General features: G+C 47.7%; 1 protein-coding gene across 1 annotated transcript in view; it reads left to right on the top strand.

The window, feature by feature from the left end:
- The window catches only part of srcin1a (SRC kinase signaling inhibitor 1a), a gene marked incomplete at its 3' end in the record, with an annotated part of 44,829 nt that extends 25,441 nt beyond the window's left edge, over positions 1-19,388 (top strand). Inside the window, exons 11-19 of the mRNA XM_080856128.1 lie at positions 2,104-2,234; positions 4,097-4,244; positions 4,847-5,123; positions 5,267-5,555; positions 7,302-7,441; positions 7,659-7,808; positions 10,012-10,599; positions 14,019-14,165; positions 18,882-19,388. Coding sequence (XP_080712254.1) covers positions 2,104-2,234; positions 4,097-4,244; positions 4,847-5,123; positions 5,267-5,555; positions 7,302-7,441; positions 7,659-7,808; positions 10,012-10,599; positions 14,019-14,165; positions 18,882-19,388 — 2,377 coding nt within the window. The remainder of the gene's footprint in view (positions 1-2,103; positions 2,235-4,096; positions 4,245-4,846; positions 5,124-5,266; positions 5,556-7,301; positions 7,442-7,658; positions 7,809-10,011; positions 10,600-14,018; positions 14,166-18,881) is intronic.
- Positions 19,389-19,802: the final 414 nt, after the last annotated feature.

Here is a 19,802-nt window from a genome sequence, read left to right on the forward strand (position 1 = left end):
CTGTTGATGGGCTGGGATTGTTTTAGTCTGAGCCATTATATTGGTTTCCCACACATGTGTGTACAAACACAAGAGGCTTAGTTGACGGCGCACACTGACAGCTGAATTTGACAAAAAGTGTATGGGATTAGAATCACGGACTGTACCTTTTAAATTAGGCACTGCTAATAAGATTTAGTCGAGGAGCGCTTAATATACAGTAAGTGCCTCATATTCATAAGTGTCTGAAGATGAGTCTGAATATGAGTCAAGTGTCAAGGTCTGCCAGTGAAAGGTTTTGGACAGTATTAAGCATTCAGTAAGCCTTCTTTTGTAACACTATTCAGCACACAACGTTATCATATGTAACTCTCTCTAACTCGGTGTAATTCAGTGCTCATTGGTAATGTGAGGGGCGTGTGTGGGTATCTTTACACCCCTCTTCATCCTTCTCTGACGCAGCACACTTTTGCCAGCCCCCTCCATTCCGTCAGTGAGGTTCCCTGGGCTCAAAGCCGTCAGTGAGGTTCTCTAGGCTCAAAGCTGACAGTGAGGTTCCCTGGGCTCAAAGCCGTCAGTGAGGTTCCCTGGGCTCAAAGCCGTCAGTGAGGTTCCCTGGGCTCAAAGCCGTCAGTGAGGTTCCCTGGGCTCAAAGCCTTCAGTGAGGTTCCCTGGGCTCAAAGCCGTCAGTGAGGTTCTCTAGGCTCAAAGCTGACAGTGAGGTTCCCTGGGCTCAAAGCCGTCAGTGAGGTTCCTTGGGCTCAAAGCCTTCAGTGAGGTTCCCTGGGCTCAAAGCCTTCAGTGAGGTTCTCTAGGCTCAAAGCCGACAGTGAGGTTCCCTGGGCTCAAAGCCTTCAGTGAGGTTCCCTGGGCTCAAAGCCGTCAGTGAGGTTCACCGAGCTCAAACTATGTTGTTGGATGGTTGCTGATGGATTGCATCACAACTTTGAAGCTTGGAGGTGGTGGTGAAGATTCGATCCTTACATGGATAAGAGTTCTCCGTTGCTATCTGCTTTGACTCTGTTTTCATCATTGAATTTAATCTCCAACTTCTAACTCCAAACTTCCATTACCACCCCCTCAAAGGTGACCAAAAACTCATACATACCAAATGACAGATGTGTTTTTTTAAATATAACTTGTTGCATAATAATGTGTATTACATGGGCCCTTCAACCATTGGGTCCTTGGCCCTATTGTCAAAGTACCATTTTCGTACCATTTTGGTCTCTAAAACCTGCCTTATGTTTGCCTAACACAAGGCTGTTGCTGTAATTATCATACCCAACATTGTCTAAGCTATCATACCCAGCATCATGTAAACTGACTAATTAGTAAATCCTACAGTTGTGTCAATTACCGCTCATTACTAAGTGTAACTAACATCCATTTGATTGGATTGAATTATTCATACGGCGCTTGAAGAACTATTTCATATGCATGCTGATTCTGGAGATATGCTCAGATTGACTTTTGATTAGCACACAGGCTTTGATAGTTCCTCCCCATGGCTAGCACACTCTGCTGTCAAGGCTGCTCAGCTGAAGAGTTCATAGCTAGAGAGGTACCATGTAACTTTCACTGTCAACCCATCAAGCTGGGTTGGAGGGGAAAGACAGGTGGATGTTTGCTGTGTTGCATACACGCCAGAGCTGAGCCAGAGATGTTTGTGTAAACCGTGAGCCGTCCTGGAGGGTATCTACCCATTACTGATTACATTTCTCAGACATTAAATGTAGCTTTCCTGTATGCCTCTGCTAGACAGCTGGCTTTACTGTAATGTTTCTTTAAAAGCCCTGGCTCACACTGTAGTTGTATAATGCACTGTGGCAATGTTGTATTGATATTCTACATTAGAGGGCAATGATTTGTGTGTTTGGACTGACTGGGGAGATTTAGTGGCAGCAGTGCATATCACTGTTAACCTCTCACACCATACGGGTATGGATTTACACTCTCTTACATCTGTTGACTGTTCAATTCCTGGGCAAGGGGGATGTCAATTTGTCATATGGGTGACAAACCGTTGAGGCTCTTAGTTCATGAAGAAGCATAGTGAAGCTGAGCTGCACCTGATGGTCTGTCTGTCTGTCTGTCTGTCTGTCTGTCTGTCTGTGTCCCCAGTGACCTGGAGAAGTCTGTGGAGGAGATCCAGAAGGACTTGACCACCAATCACAAGCAGGTGCCCGTGCAGGATCTGGAGGAGAAGGCTGCTGTGCTCCGGAGACTGGGGGAGACCCTCACCGAGCTGAAGAGTAAGACACACACACACAAACACACACACCCACAAACACATGCACACACACACACACAAACACACACACACACACACACACGCACCACACAAGCACGCACGCACGCACGCGCACACACAAAATCACACGTGCACACACACACACACACACACACACAGGCACGCACGCACGCACGCACGCGCACACACAAAATCACACGTGCACACACACACACACACACACACACACACACACACACACACACACACACACACACACTACATGTGTGACACACACTCAATGCACCATGCCGTACGTGCTAACACACATCATTTTAAAGCATTCACAAAGACCATACAGGCAGGTTAGACATGGCCTTGACACACATGCATTGATGTGAGTAATAACAGCTGGTATTATTTCCCTTACCCATCCACTCCAGACACACCGCCGTGTGGCATCAACCACTTACTAGGCAATCACACACACACACCCACACATCACACACACACACACACACACACACACACACACACACACACACACACACACACACAGTCAAAAACTCCTCCTGAATTCCCAGAGCATGTGGGCACACCAATTTACACCATTCATTAACAGACAGCCACACACATACACAAACACACACGTACACACACAAACACACACACTCACACACACACACACACACACACACACACACACACACACACACACACACACACACACACACTCACACACACACACACACATGCTCAGTCAGAAACTAATCACAGGTGTGAGGGACTGCAGTCACACAGATAGCACTTATTCCAGGGTGTGTTTTCACAGAACTCATTTCTCAAGGCATAATTTCCACAAGACAGTGCTGTTTTCCTAGCCTGACGATGTCATACTCATAATTCTAGTCAGAATATGAGTCTGATCCTGACCCATTGGGCTGTGATTATGGGGCGTGTTTCAACGAACCAGGAAAGAAAATGCCTCTTCGCTGAATTGGATACCTAGAACCAATCAGAGCAACGTAGTATTACCATCTGATAGATTAAGCTTTTACCTGATCCCGTAGGAAGGACGGCAAAAACATCTTTTCAATCGACAAATGCCTTGATCGAGTTTCTCTGTTCCTCTTTCAAAATGAATGCGCTGTCAATATCTGTTGAGATATGTCTGCTCACGTTACTTAATTAGCAGCAAGACTAGAAGCTAAAATGTGTTTCAATGGGTTTTTGGTGAACGCGTTAGCAATGACCTAACAATAATGGTCTAGAGAGCTTTAGTTAAGACAGACAATACTCTGCAACATTCGTGTTGCACATACACAACTAACCGAGTCAATGTAGACATTAAAAAGTCGTGTAGATAGCTTAATTCACATAAAATATTCCCCACTAAGCTCCCGAGAAGCGGCCATCTTGGTCGGAGTTCGAATCTACCGGTTAATTCAACTCAAGCGTTGGTTGATCATCTGTCCATCATCATATAAAGCCCGCCCTTACAATTTGATTGGTGGTCAGATTGCTTTTTCGACTTTTTCGAAGACTTGAATCTCTCCCAACTAGCTCAAAGCCAGACTGAATCTCCCAGACCAAAAATGTTGTGGGCGGAGTTCAGGCTGGTATCCAGGCTACTGTGTTCCACCTGCTGTGCTGCCTCTGATGCGTTTATGACTGTGTGTCTATGTGAGTGTATGTGTGTATATGAATGCATATGTGCGTGTCGGTGTGTATGTGTATGAATGTGTGTTTGTGTGCATACTGTATGTCAGTGTGATTATAAAAAACTGTGCTTTCGTTTCTGTACATGTTCACGTGTGTGTGTGTGTGTGTGTGTGTGTGTGTGTGTGTGTGTGTGTGTGTGTGTGTGTGTGTGTGTGTGTGCAGATCAGTTTCCCGGTCTGCAGAGTAAGATGCGGGTGGTTCTGCGGGTCGAGGTGGAGGCTGTGAAGTTCCTTAAGGAGGAGCCCCACAGACTGGATGCTCTGCTGAAGCGATGCAGGACCATCACAGACACACTCACAGGACTGCGCAGGTACACACACACACACGCACGCATGCACGCACGCACGCACGCATCACTTTATGAATGCAGACACACACACCTTCACACAGACACGCACACTCACATACTGTACTTGCACACATACATACAGAAACCCACACACTACATATGGGACACATACTCACAGCAGCATGCGGTACATGCAGGGGCGTAACTATAGGGGTGGAGCAGGTGCGGTCACACCTGGGCCCGCGGGTCTTGGGGGCCGTAGCCTTGGCCCATAGACATATTTATGTCAATCTAAATAGTCTTATATAGGCAAAATACCTACGCAGGGGAGGGGACGTGGCGGTGGAGGTAAGTGATGGACACTGATAACTTCACAGTTTTAAGTCTTATAGGCAGAATATGTGTGCGGGGGGAGAGGGCGTCGCGACTGTGGAGATTACAAATATAAAAAAGTGGGAACAGGACTGTAAAATGTTTGGGAACCACTGCCTTACGCCACTGACTAGGGCCTATCATAATAGCCTGCACCTGGGACTGTGGTAACTATGTTACGCCACTGGGTACATATGAACACACATATTTGTAAAGCATTTACAAAGATACACCTTTTCCTTTCCCACCAGGCAAGTGACTGAAGGTGTGTGGCAGAGCCAGGGGGACGGCGTGGGGGAAGACTACAGGAAGAGTGTGGACTTTGACCTCCCTACCAGCCCACCCCTGAGCATCAACGACAGCCTGTCCAACTGGAGTCCCCACTCCCACACCCACAGCCACGGCCACGGCCACAGCCACTCCCACGGCAGCCACCAATCCCTGGGCCATAGGGACTCCCCGAAGGGCCGTGACGAGCATGGGGGCCGCATGGGGCCCGACAAGAGCATGTCTGTGGAGGTCCGACTGGTAGGAAGATCTTCTGTTACCATCCTATGTGTGTGTGTGTGTGTGTTGGGGGGGATTGCATATGTATAAAATGCTGGGTGTGTATTTATGTGTGTGTGTGGTGTGTGTGAGTGTCCATCTATATGACGTGTCTCTCTCCACAGGCCGCGGAGCGGGACTGGGAGGAGAAGCGTGCCAGCCTCACCCAGTACAGCGCTCAGGACATCAACAGGCTGCTGGAGGAGACGCAGGCCGAGCTCATGAAGGCCATCCCCGACCTGGACTTCGCCGCCAAGCAGATGAAGACCCAGCAGCCCTTCGTCCAGGCCGCGCCCAGCAGCGCCAGCACCAACGCCAGCACCAACGCAAACGCCACACCCGATCACAGGCCACCCAAACCCCAGCATTCCTCACACAAGATCTCCAGAGAGGGAAGCTCCAGGCGTGGGTCAGGTGAGGCCTCCGGAACACTCTGGAAAAACATATGGAATGTCATGTCTCTCTTAACCCTTAACTGGAACGTCAAATCTGTAAATGTGTCTCCCTGGCGAAAATATTCCAGGTGTTACCTGAGTGTCTTACTTCTGAGGTCTTATCTTTTGACGGGAGTATCTCCCATAAACTAGTATTCAGTTCCTGCAGAGCCTCTCTGGGCCTGATTTACTAATATGCGAGCGCTGCTTAATCTGCGTTCGCATATTAACGCACGGTGTTTTTGCGCATTTTTCGTGGTATTTGTCAAGCCAGATCTGCGCTGGGCAAACTGTGCTTACTCCGCCCTTTAAAGAGCCTGATTTACTAAGATTGATTTGCGAACGCATCTTAATCTGCACCTTTGCCAGGCGCACATTAACGCACGGTGTTTCCCCGCATTTTCCGTGATATTTATCAAGCCAGATACGCGCTGGGCAATCATTATTTAGCGCACCGTTAAAAGACTGGAGAACTTGCCAGCAAGTTACTGCCACCATGGAGATTCGAGGAAGAAAAAACTAAGGTTCAGCGAATAGATATAGCGAGATAGATATATTGGTCCACGTTCGCTCAATCACTGAACCTGATTCAATGGGTTGTATTGTTGTTTTGCCCGCCATCACCTACAGCGAGATGTTTAAAAGAACACGATTATAAATAATATGCTATTGGTGGCATTAATGCATAAACTGTCTATTATAACAATATAGATGTGTACATGGTGAGATTAATACGTTCTACAAGGGACATGGGTTCACTACAATATATCCCCACTGAAACAAATACATTTACCAAGTAGCCAAAATCACCGTTGCTCAATCATGGATAGATGGCACTATTCCGGAAGATAAAACTGTCATGGACAGACCACTACCACGTAAGTAATGGTCATGTTGGCATCACATATGACCTGGACATTCATTGAATATGTGTGCTTTCTGTTTTGGTAAACGTGTTCGTGGATTGAAGGTGGGACTGTTTGCATGTGGGTGCGATCAATTTCTCCAATTACGTTCGGAAAGTTTAATTTCATATATATGAATATATGACTTATACGAGTTGAAAAAAATATTTCTGTTCGCTGTCTCTGTCTCTGTCGTCGCCTTGCTGCTGCCATATCAACGTTTTCAGACTCAGTGGAAATGCGCTTCCTGGTTAAAACGTGCTTTTATGAGGCGGAGAATTACCCTGCAAATCAGAGATGTGCGCTCGCCAGGCAGTTTAGTAAATACGACGCAATACATCATTAGGCGCACTCCTCCCATTAAATAGCGCTTCACGCCTACGTTACCACCCACGTTTCGGAACCATCCCACCTGTTTGCAGGTACACACCTTCAAAGCGTTAATATGCGACTCTACTCAAATGCGCCCCCTTAGTAAATACCGTTTTATGTTTACGACCGCTATTTTACGCCAGAAATGGGCGCAATCCTGTTAGTAAATCAGGCCCTCTGTTTCTCCTGCTCGTCTAGAATGTCCAGAAGCTGGAATCACTGGAGTCAGCTGAGACTCTTATATTTGTGTGTGTCACTGATTTATTCCAGCATGGGAGGTGTTAACATTGCAGCACAGGCTGTTCTACTCCGAGTCCGGAGCAAGTGCTCTCAAACGGCTCACAAATAAACTTCCAACTTCCTTGATAGGTGCACATATGTGACTCACTCTCTTTTCTTTTTGTTTTCTCTCACCCTCTTTCTCTCTCTGTTCATTCTGTGCCCCTTAGATGAACTGACAGTGCCGAGGTATCGCACTGAGAAGCACTCCAAGTCACCGCCTCCTCCCCCTCCCAGACGCAGTTTCCCATCATCCCCTGGGCTTACCAACCGCAGCGGAGAGCCCATAACGCCTGACAAAAGCCTCAAGGTCTGTCAGAGGAGCACAAAAAACTCTTTTGATCTTGTGTAATAAATAACATAAGTGTATAATCATATGTGTATATGTTGATATGAACAGTTGATATATCATGATCTCTGTGTGTGTGTGTGTGTGTGCGTGTGTGTGTGTGTGTGTGTGTGTGTGTGTGTGTGTGTGTGTGTGTGTGTGTGTGTGTGTGTGTGTGTCTTCATGCCTGTGTGTGTAGAAGTCTGAATCTGAGGACTCGGACCTCCCAAAGCCCATGGTGAAGCTGAGGAAGACCCTGTCTGAGGTGCCTCGCCCTGCCTCCACCCCTCCCACCACAGGAGCCCAGAGGGAAGGGGGGGACGAGGAGAGATCCAACGCAGACATGGAGGTATGTGGGCCTGCACGTGTGTTTTGTTTGTGTGTGTGTGTGTGTGTGTGTGTGTGTGTGTGTGTGTGTGTGCACGTGTGTTGGTTTGTATGGGTGTGTGTTTGTGTGTGTGTGTGTGTGTGTGTGTGCACGTGTGATTTTGTGTCATAAGAGAAAGTGCAAAAGAGGGAAAGAAAATGGAGTGTTGTTGCTGTATGTGAGTGGTGTTAATGGGATTGACTGTTGACATGAGAGCTGTCTTAACCTCTGAGAAGAATGCCAAGACCTTTATCAGCATGTAGGCACAGCGCACTGAAGATAAGATGCTGCTGTGTGAACATACTGAATAATCACACTAAGACAAGGATCAGAGCAGATCAGGCAGTGAACAGTGCATTATCATCAATAACAGCGCACAGTTCTTGTTCTGAGAGCATCTTCACTGGCTGGAACAGCTCAGTCTGCTCTGATTGGCCCCCTGGGTGGTTTGCTCCAACTGAAGCACAGTCGTGACATCAGTACCAACTGTGGACCAATGACTCCTGCTGTGGGCCATCTGTTCAGCTGGTGCTCAGGATTCTGCCGACTACAAGACTCACACTGACCAAGGAGATAGAGCAGAGAAGGAAGGGAAGATTGGAGAGATAGTTAGAGGTAGTGTGAGAGTGGAAGAAATGGATAGAAATAGACAGGAAGTTAAATGGAGCTAAGTGGTTTGCAGATGTCAGTGCAGTGGTTGTGACCTGTGTGATGTGATGTGATGTGATGTGATGTGATGTGATGTGATGTGATGTGTAAGTAAGAACTTCTTAGCAGCAGAGAGATCTGTCCACAGATGGGAGGAGACTCCAGATATTCAGATTTCCAGATCTGTGATAACACAGAGGGTGAGCCTGTAGATCAGAATGTTTCACTGCCCGATCTCGGATCCAAACTCTTGGCATTTGTGGATACTGTTTGTGCTTTAAAGTCATGGTGGTGGATCCATTAATCTCACAACACGGCCAAATCGGACTTTGGCATTTCGTGAACAGGGAACATAGTCCTAAGACAGCTCCAGATGTTGATCTATAGCAAATAGCCAACGCAAAAAAAGGCCCACAATGCACTGCTCACATGTTTTAATCTGCATCACTCGTATTGTGAGTCTGCATCACTCCTCACTACATCACTACTCCCTTGTGTTGAATTAGATTCGTTTAGACTGCTTCAGACGTACCTGGGCTATTATAAATGATATTATTTAGGCAATTATAAATAGGTTATTCCTTCTCTCCCACAGTTAGACCATATTCTTCCATGGCTGTCTCCAGACATGCGTTTGAAAAGCCTGTGGTTTGACTGCTGTCAAGGAATGTGATCTGATGAGCCCTGTGTTAATGACAGAACACCCTGTGTTCGTGATAACAGCCAGCAGGGGCTGGACGATCTTTGCTTACAGACAGAGGGGCACAACAGGCCTCATTAAGTCCACCAGGCTCCAGCCACTCGCTTCAGTGGAGGCCCACTAGATGCCATCTGCGGCCCCTGCATCTTGACACTCTCCCAGTGAGAGGGGACCTCTGGGCAGGAGTGTCAACCAGAACGTAATGAGCTTCCAGCCCAGACCTCCACTGCTCAATGCCCTCTTGGTGGCCCTTAAGTCTCCCCTGGTGGTGTCACTGTCAGCCCCATGCTCGTTTCACAGCTCAGCGCTCGGTCCACCTCCCCAGTGTACAGCCTGTGTGGCTAAGTTTATCAGGCGGATCAGCTCACACTGACCAGCTTAGGTAAAAACAGGTTCTGTCTATGGACTACAACCACATGGAAAGGGGTGACATCGCATTATTTAGAGGTATAGACGTTATCAGATATTCTTGGGTAAGAATGTTCCACCTGGTCATATGGAATAATCAAAAGCTGAGGTCTACAAATAATTGTTTTCATTGATATAAAAAAAAAATATTTGACAAATACTGCTGCTGGGTAGAAGCAATCAACTTCTGAAGAATCGAACCCATAAATGTTCCCTACTAGTAATTGCAAATGGCACATTAAAGCATTAAGGTTGCATAACCTTTTCTACTGCTGTTGGTTAGGCAGTGAAAAGCTTCATACTTGCTTTCAAATCCAAAGAACTGAATTTGCTCTTTAAAATGCAGACTTGACTCTGAAAGGTCGCCGTAAGTGTTTCTGTTCTTTTGATGTGTGGTAATCATTTTGAGCCTTTCCCTGATGTGCTCAGGTCCCCCGCATAGTGCTGACTGGGTGTCAGTCTGAGGCTCCACCCAGAGAGGCCCACCAATCAGCTCCGCAGTACAACACAACAGGAAGTGAAAGGTTCAAGCGAGGTCCCCACCGACACAGTGTCACGGGGGCTGAAACATTAGTGTGGAGACAGAGCCTGCTAGCAGACAGCAGCCTGCAGACGACTCCAGGGGTGCTCCAATCCCAGAGGAAGCTCCAGGCAGGAGGCGCCACTGGGTCACAGCCTCGCCCCCAGAGCCTCTCGGAGGAGCAGATGGGTGTGAAGGGGGCCCTAGAGGGGCAGGCCCAGCCGGCCAGAGTAGCGACCACAGGCGATGACATCCGGAGCAGAACCTACCGCCGGCTGGACAGCCTGGAGGACACCATCCGGGAGCTGGAGAACACTCTGATGGAGATCGGAGCTCACCCTAGCTCTGGGCCCGTCTCCCCCCCCCTCGCCCCTCCACCCGGGGGCCCCTCTGACAGTGCACAGCCTGACCAGACGCCCGCAGAGCCAGCAGGATCAGGGGGGAACAAGAGGCCTCCGGTCCCGCCAAAGCCCTCCATCAGACCTCCTTACATACAGGTTCATCACCCGTCAGACACCGGCTCCAGCTCCTTTTCATGCTCGTCTCTTCTCCTCCTCTCCTCACTGGATCTGTTCCTTTTGAATTCAGTCCAGAAAAGCCTAGACTAGAACGCTAGAACAGAATTTTAATAGTTTTCGGCAGAGTGCTTTAGAGTAGAGGCTCAGATGGAGAGGGAAGACGAGGCTAGTTCATGCCCATGTGGTCATGATTTAAACACCTCAGATCAGCATCAGAAGGATCAGCTTTGAAGAACTAACTGAACACTAGCAGTTTTTCCTTGAATGGACTGAATTCAGATTGAAAGTCAGATGATTTAAGGTTACAGAAACTGGTGGCTCAAGTTTACAAAAATATGCAAAAATGGATGGATGGAATCTCTGCTCTAACTAAGTTTAATTATAAGTGTATACAGTACTTTTATCACATGACATTTTGTTAGAGCAGTAAATCCATCCATCCATTGTGCATACTGAAATATAAAACAAATTAAAAGCAAGCACAGCCCCCTGTAAGGTTCTACAACTGAGGAACCACCAGTTTGAAACCTGCAATCTTTTGGAATCTGTTGTCAGGGTTTCTAATAAGGTTTTCCTCTCTGCTTTGTCTCGCTCTGTCAGGGAAGATGGGTCTGTCGACTTCTGTAGTGCTTTCTTAATTCATCTGTGTCTTGCATTTTGCTATTTCCTTTTTGGTAGTACTGACTCTATAAATATTTACTGGCTATTTAACTTCTCTCACACTCTTCATCTTCACTCTGACAAGTGTTTTTTTTGTCTTTGTGATGTTTTGCTGCGAGAGATATGATTTTGATCAAAGCACTGCACACCGCTCTGTGCTAATATGCTGTGACATTGTTAGTTTTGGTATCAATGTAAAAATAAGAGGTTTTGATAGAACTTAAAGCGCTTGGAAACTTAAAACATCGAAGGACTGTGATATGTGCAAACACAGAATTGTTGTCTGCCTGTAATGAGGTCATACGCGTATGACAACCCTCATCAGTCAGCACTATTGAAAGTCCTCTCTATGGCAGAGGTGATGTAGACACACACACACTCTCAAATTCACCTCTGCGTTTAACCCATCCAGGTGAGTGACACACACACAGTGAAGTGAGGTAACACACTAACCCGGAGCAGTGAGCTGCCATTGGCAGCGCCCGGGGAGCAGTGAAGCTCTCTCAAGGTGCCTTGCTCAAAGGCACTTAAGCCGTGGATGTGGGCATGGGAGAGCAGTTGTCTACCACTTCCCCCAGCCACATTTTTCCTACTGGCCGGGGATCGAACCGGCCACCCTACGGTTTCCGGCCTGAAACCCTCACCAGTAGGCCTCGGCTGCCCCATCAGTAAACAAGTATTGTGTTTTTGGCTAGACTGGATGTTCAAACCTCAGCATTTCCAGCATTGTGACATTGCCATTTCACACCATAGAATGCTGCTGTTATGACGCAGAGAGTTGGAGAGAGCTTCAGGCTCTGCTGTGCTTGTGATGCATCTGGACAGAGCTTGCGTAGCTCTACAACTGGTCCAAGATCAGCTCTCACCCATAGCGGTGCGCTGAAGGTGATCCTAAAGCAACAATTCCGCCACTGCAGTCAGCTCACTAGGCAGATCCCTCACATGAGCCTTGTGCTCACTACAGGATTGTGCTGCTCGGCTGAGCATTAATGGAAGGGCAAAAAAACATGACTGTATGCGTCTGTGTTTAACTTGTCGCTCCTGGGTAGATTATGATGATGATATCCCTCCATGTGAAAGCTACTGCAGTAACTGAGCCTTTCCTCCCCAACCCCCAAATCTGCAGTCAGATCAGTGCCTCCCATTCCTGGCACTCAAGTGACTCATGTTGCCCCCCCTGCTCCTCTCTAAGCATCCACAAGACAAGCACTGGCTGCGGACCAGGAAATAGGTAGTGGAGGACGTTAAATAACCCCCCACAGACACACAGACACAGACACACACACAGACACACACACACACACACACAGTCAAACACACACACACACACACACACACACACACACACACACACACAGTCAAACACACACACACACACAGTCAAACACACACAGACACACACACTTTTCAGTCACATACACACAGTGGCCTCCGACATGACATCATCATCTGCAAAACGTGTGCTGCGGTGCCAAGCTGCTGGCGTGTGCCTGCCCATTTCTCACCAACACACACACACACACACACACACACACACACACACACACACACACACACACAGACACACACACACACACACATACACACACATACACACACACACACACACACACACACACACACATACACACATACACACACACACACACACACACACACACACATACACACACACACACACACACACACACACAGACACACACACACACACACACATACACACACACACACATACACACACACACACACACACACACACACACACACACACACACACACACTGAGTTATCAGATCACTGCGCCTGGATCAGAGATCTCATTAGGCTCCTGGACTTCCTCACGGCTCACTGAGCGGCCTGCCACCGGCCGGCGTTGGCACAGAGACCGTGCAGGGGGCGCTGAGCTCGGCCGAGTTGGGCTGGGCGCTTTATCGGCCTCCACCGCTCTCTGCCGTTAATGCCTCATTACTGCCTTACGATTCAAGCGTGCTTTTGAGATGTACATTTCCCCATGCTTCCCAGAAGAGTAGAATCAGACATTAAAATGTCCCTTTCGAGGCTGCAAACGCTTATGAGGGAGCTTACAGTACAAGGCGATGTGTGTGTGCTCGCTAAGAATCACAACATCCTCTAACCGTGGAGATAAAAGATATGAGATGGAAGAACTATTGTCGCTGCATCACTCTGAATTCACTGGTTTTCTGTCTGTCCTTTTGTGTTTCCCATTCCTTTACTGCTCTTTTCCTTCAGTGAGGAATACATGTGTGTGTGTGTGTGTGTGTGTGTGTGTGTGTGTGTGTGTGTGTGTGTGTGTGTGTGTATGTGTGTGTGTGTGTATGTGTGTGTGTGTGTGTGTGTCTGTGTGTGTGTGTGTGTGTGTGTGTGTGTGTGTGTGTGTGTGTGTGTGTGTGTGTGTGTGTGTGTGTGTGTGTGTGTGTGTGTGTGTGTGTGTGTGTGTGTGTGAGTGTGTGTATGTGTGTGTGTGTGTAGTGTCTGGGTATAAATGTGTGTGTGTGTATGGGCTGCAGGGTTTTGTAGGTGTTTTATTTATCCTTACTTACAGGCTGATATTAGAAACAGTTTGATCGTAAAGGGTGATCTTTCTTTTCTGAAAGTACATCCTCAGCGGTCAGCTGTTACAGATGTAGGTCAGTGAGAGCCATGACTTACATGAATGACTTACATGAACTAACATGTCCCCTCCATTTCTCTCCCCTTCCCGTTTCCCTCTGTCTTTAGAGTGGAAACAGCTCCTCCTCTGGTGGAGATAAGGGACTGCACTCCTCGGCAGCCTTGCGTCTGAAACACCTGCAACAGAGCAACCCGGAGAAGAGCAAGCTGTCCAAGCAGCGCGAAGAGTTCCTCAAGAGCCAGGGCCAGTTGCAGGTACCGTCTTCTCATCATCAGCCCCTAACCTCTCACCTCTCACCTCCAACCCTTGACCTCTGCCACATTCACACACTGATGTTGTCCAGATGAGCATGCTCAGATGATTAATGTACGGGAACACTGTTATTCACCATGGTCCATAACCTAATCAAACACCATTGGTCTGGAGCATGAGCCGCCACAGAACCTTTTCCCATAAACCTTCTGATGCCATCCTAAGGAATCCATGTCCACACCAGTGTTAGCTACCCTGTAGTTGGGTCTTGGCATAACTATTCAGTACCTTAAGTATACTGTAGGGTGCCTTTGTGCTTATGCATGACAGTCAGCTACTGCTACTGTTGTCTGTTAAGTGATTAGTCGTCCATAGAGAAAGCTTATTGTTTTGATGTTGAAGTTGGCTACCTCCCAATGTCCCCAAGTGGCTTGGAGTGAGATGTATAGGTGTTTCATCAGAGGGACATTCTGTTCTCAGTCCTGCTCCTGGGGCGCACCTTCTCTACATGTCTTCCTTCTATCCCAGTCCTTTGCTGATCAGTGGCTGATCAGAGATCAGCTGAACTCCTTTGATTTATCTCCTTCTGGAGAAGGTGTGTTTGGATAGAAGATAAGCAGGGCAAGGGGGCTTATTACATCACAACGTGTGAAAGAGAAAGAGAGAGAAACTGAATGATACACATTTATTTTCTGGACAAAATACATATAGATGCATATAATACACACTCACACACACAGACAGACACATCTTATTGGTTTTATTTGAATTCAGTAAAATGGATGACACTATAAAACACACAAGAAATGAAATTATTCATAATTTATCAAGGCACAATCAGAAACAGACGAAGTATGGCCACAGTCTCTCTCTCTCTCTCTCTCTCTCTCTCTCTCTCTCTCTCTCTCTCTCTCTCTCTCTATATATATATATCACTTACACACACATGCACACAAAAAAAGACACTTTGAGAAGACTCCCAGAGGGAGTGTGCGAGTGTGAGGCAGGCAACGTAAAGGTGCCTTCTTTATGATCTGCATGCTAATCCAGGTAACCAGGAAGAACCATGGCAACAAAAACACCCTCTGCTCTGAGGTAACAGACTTTCATGAAAATGAGATTGGACACATTTGACTACAATACTTTACAGCCCATAGACCTCGTCCATACAGTTGTTCCCTCAGGGTTGAATCTTTACACTCTTAGCTGTATGGAAAGTTTGTGGCCAATCAAGGTTCGGTCAGTCAGAGGTAACAACGTCAGCCTCTAAATCCAATGACTGACAGCAAGAGACAAAGAGTGACAGCAAGAGTGATCCCCCCTGAGTGATCAGAAAAAAAAATCACCACACAGCCACAGAGACATCAGCCTGCTTGAGCTCTCTCTCTCTCCTCTCTCCTCTCACTCTCTCCCCTCTCTCTCTCTCTCTCTCTCTCTCTCTCTCTCTCTCCTATTTCACACTGTCCAGGTCCCTCAATCATGCAGCTCGTGTCTGCATCACCAGCCCAACGAGCTAACAGCAGGATATCTGGCAAAGCCAAAACACAAACAGAATGCCTCACTGACCTAATACAGATAAGACAGGATCTTGCTCCGCATTTAAACATTTGAACTGCATTCCCTATTTATGGGCCCTACCTAGAAAGACTCCATTTTGCGACGGTTTAAAAGCGTACATGCATGTCCTGTTTGAATATAATCCATACTCATTTATATAAAACTAAATATTCTCTCTTACTTTCTTACATGCTACTAGGTATTTGCACAGTTGAGGAAAAAAAGACACACACATTGTATTTCAGCAGCTTTTCTGTTCCTGTAGGTGCTAATTATTTACTTTGCATTATGTATGGTTTGCTAATTCAGAGGTTAATGGTTTGTTCTTGTTAACTGATGCTGTAAATAGTGTAAGTTAATAGGCCACCCATGAAAAAAACATTACTTGCATTTCAGTCACGGGCAGGCTTAGAAGCTTAGAGAGGGAGAGAGTTGGTGAAATGTGTCTAAGGTAAGGAAATCAGGCATTTGAATACGAATACGAATATTCTCTGAAAAAGGCCTGAGAGAGAGAGAGAGAGAGAGAGAGAGAGAGAGAGAGAGAGAGAGAGAGAGGTAGAGAGAGAGGAGAGAGAAAGAGAGAGAGAGGTAGAGAGAGAGGAGAGAGAAAGAGAGAGAGGGGGGGGGGGTAGAAAGGGCAGGCTGTACTCCACTGCAGGCTTTGTAGCGGTGTGGAGTGTCCCTTGATGCCAGAGAGCAGAAACTATTGCACGACTTGGACTTATTTATCTCCCAATTATCACACAATTAAGACAAGCGCCCGCATCCTTTCAGAGGGATGACAGAGTGCTGCGAAATTATGTGGCCTCCTGTCCCAGGCTCAGGAAATAATAGGTCATTATCATTACCTCATTTTTGTTTTCTTTCTTTATGTCTTTTTTCTTCAAATGTAATTAAACTGAACTAAAAATGACACACAGAGTCAGACACACACACACACACACACACACACACACACACACACACACACACACACACACACACACACACACACACACACACACACACACACACACACAGAGGGGTTGGGGTGGGTGGGTGGGGGGGGCTTAGGGGAGAAAGAGTGCAGGAGGCTGTGTTTGGCTGTGCTGGTCTACTTTGAGGAGAAAGAGTAGAAGGACCAGGAGGCTGTGTTTGGCTGTGCTGGTCTACTTTCTGGAGTGAATGTCTCCTGCAGTTGAGTCCTCTGTTAAATAGAGTGGAATCAGTGTCCAGTTACATCAGTCCACTCTCTAATTGCTCAAAGCAAAGTAGACAGGGCTGTTAAACCACACACACACACACTCACAAACACACAAACACACACACACACCCACGCACAAACGCACACACTCACACACACACACGCACAAACGCACACACTCACAAACACACACACACACACACACACACACACACACACACACACACACACACACACACACACACACACACACACACAGTGTACACTCCCTTCCCGCCCACTATTCACTCTTCGTCTTTGTTTTTTCTGGCCTTTTCTATTTGTGTGTCTCCTCCATTATTCCCCCATCATTCTATTTGTGTATCCCTCAAAGGCTCTCTATATCCCCATCTCTCGCTCTCTCTCTCTCTCTCTCTCTGTCTCTCTCTTTCTTTCTCTCTCTCTCTCTCTCATACTCTCTCTCTCTCTCTCTCTCTCTCTCTCTCTCTCTATATATCCCCATTTCTCTCTCCGGCTTCTTTCACTGTCCTGCAGGAACATGAATGGAAAATTAATCCTATTATTTAAGCACAAAGCACTATGTCTCAATACACCCTACATTTCTGTCTTTCCCCCTTTCCCTCTCTTCCACGCATGTTCTTTCTCTTTCTCCTCTCTTCCACGCATGTTCTTTCTCTTTCTCCTCTCTTCCACTCATGTTCTTTCTCTTTCTCCTCTTTTTCTTCTTTCTCTGTTTTCCTCTCTCGCACTTTCTCTCCTCTCCCTTAGTTTTTATTAGCATATTGTTTGTGTTGTATTTTGTCGCTGTTTCCTCTGCGGGGTGCAGTAGGTTATGTTGTTTGTGTGTGTGTGTGTGGGGGGGGGGGGGGGGGGGGGGGTTCAGTTATTTTCCATAACCACACAAGACCCACCTGTCAGCAGACTACTAGCCGCAGGGGAAGGAAAAGAAAAGGAGAATTGAAAAGGTTGTTCACAGGTGTTTACTACATGATAATAACTAAGCAAATGGCTGCAAGTGGGAAGCACAGATGTGTTTACCTTTGCAGCTACTTGGCGTTCATCTGAAGTGAGATGCCAGGGCTAGGAAATAGCACTGATCTCTCAGTGGAGGGTGGAGCGATGACATGGAGAAGCAGGAGCAGACATTCTGACGAACACTGATCTGGGCCAGGATTTCAGGCATCATTCAGAGCACATATGCTCATGATAACTGCATGCTTTCATACTCACACACACACACAAACACACACACACACACACACACACACACACACACACACACACACACACACACACACACACACACACACATACAAACACACATACAGACACACATACACCCCATCATTATCAAAATCATCATCATCATCATCATCATCATCATCAATGCACCATGGTAATGATATGATGATGTAATGCATTTCAGTGGCATGTGTTGTGGGCCAGAGTTGTGTACCCTCAGGTAACAGTGTCCTGTGTTCTGTGCCTTCTTCATCTCTCCACCCCTCTCTCCCCCACTCCTCCTTTTCATATTTGTCCTCTCTGTACACCGTTCCTGTGGGTTCCCCCTACGTTCCTGTGACCTGCGTGACCCCTGCGTGCTCCCTGTTTGACCCCATGACCCTCGGCAGCAATGAGTGACCCAAGCTGATCTGGCACGATCCGACCCAAACCCTCCCGCCTCTTCCTCATCAACCTTCAGATCTGCATCTTAGCACATACTTCACTCCCAACACCTCTTTTCAGATATGCTATGTGAGATTCACAAGTGCGTGTGTGTGTGTGTGTGTGTGTGCGGGTGTGTCTGTTAGGAAATGCATCTTCTTAGCTTTTGCTTTTTGCTTTCTACACTCCACCTTTTCTTATGAGATCTTTTCTCTGAATCCTTCCCCCCACCTTTCCTTGTCCCTTATCGCCCCACCCCTCCCCTCCAAACCCTGCTACTGCCCCAAATACCCCCCTCCCACCCGCCCTTCAGGCCCTGGGTGGCAGCATCCTCACTGACCCCCTTCTCACGGGCACCCGAGCCGCCAGCTTCTCCGGCCGCCTACCCTCCTCGGGCGGCTCGTCCGTGACCCTGTTTGCCCCGGGGCTGCGCAAGTACCCCCAGGATGGTGGGGCGCTCCCATCGCTCAGTGCCTCCTCCAACCAGGCGAGGGCGCTGTTGGCCAGCCTCTCGGCCTCCAGCCTCGGCGCCGAGGCCCTGCTGCTGTCCTCCACGCTGCGGCAGCACCGCCTCCTCCAACCAACACAGACCAACGGACGCTCAACCTCCCCATCCCCCTCCTCTTCCCCCACGACCACCCCCTCCTCCTCCCCGTTGACCTCTCCCTCAAACTCCTCTCCTCTGACCTCTCTCACGCTGTCCTCTCTGGGGCTGAAGAGTGTGGGTCACAGTCTGAAGAACCCAGCGTCTGGCATGGGCACATACAAGGATAGCAGGAGCAAGACCATGCCCAAGGCTACATCATCCGGAGCTGAGTGAGGATCGGGAAAAGGAGGCGCAAAGGAGGTGCAGAGGAGACGTAGCAGCACCCCATGCCAAAAAAAGAAAATACCCACATTCCCCCTTTCAAAGAATCGTCAAGAAAACACACACAGCACACAAAGACACAACTTGCCTCTCCCTCCAGTTTTGTTTTGTGTCTGCCAGTTTTGTTTTGTGTCTGCCAGTTTTGTTTTTCTGTCTCCTTCTAATCATGTAGTTTTGGAGTTAAGCAGACTTCACCTCCCTATCCATCCTCCATCCCTCTCCTCTCCATCTGTGGGTCTCCCTGCCATCTGCGGCTCAGGCTGAGCTCGGCTTGTGGCCCATCCCAGCCACAGTGCCCTCAGGTTGGGCCCAAGTCCTACCGCCCGCCTGGCTGGCTGGACTGAAGCTTCATGCAACAGACCGGCA

This window comes from Sprattus sprattus (assembly GCF_963457725.1).
Source record: "Sprattus sprattus genome assembly, chromosome: 18".
NCBI classification, from domain to species: Eukaryota; Metazoa; Chordata; class Actinopteri; order Clupeiformes; family Clupeidae; genus Sprattus; species Sprattus sprattus.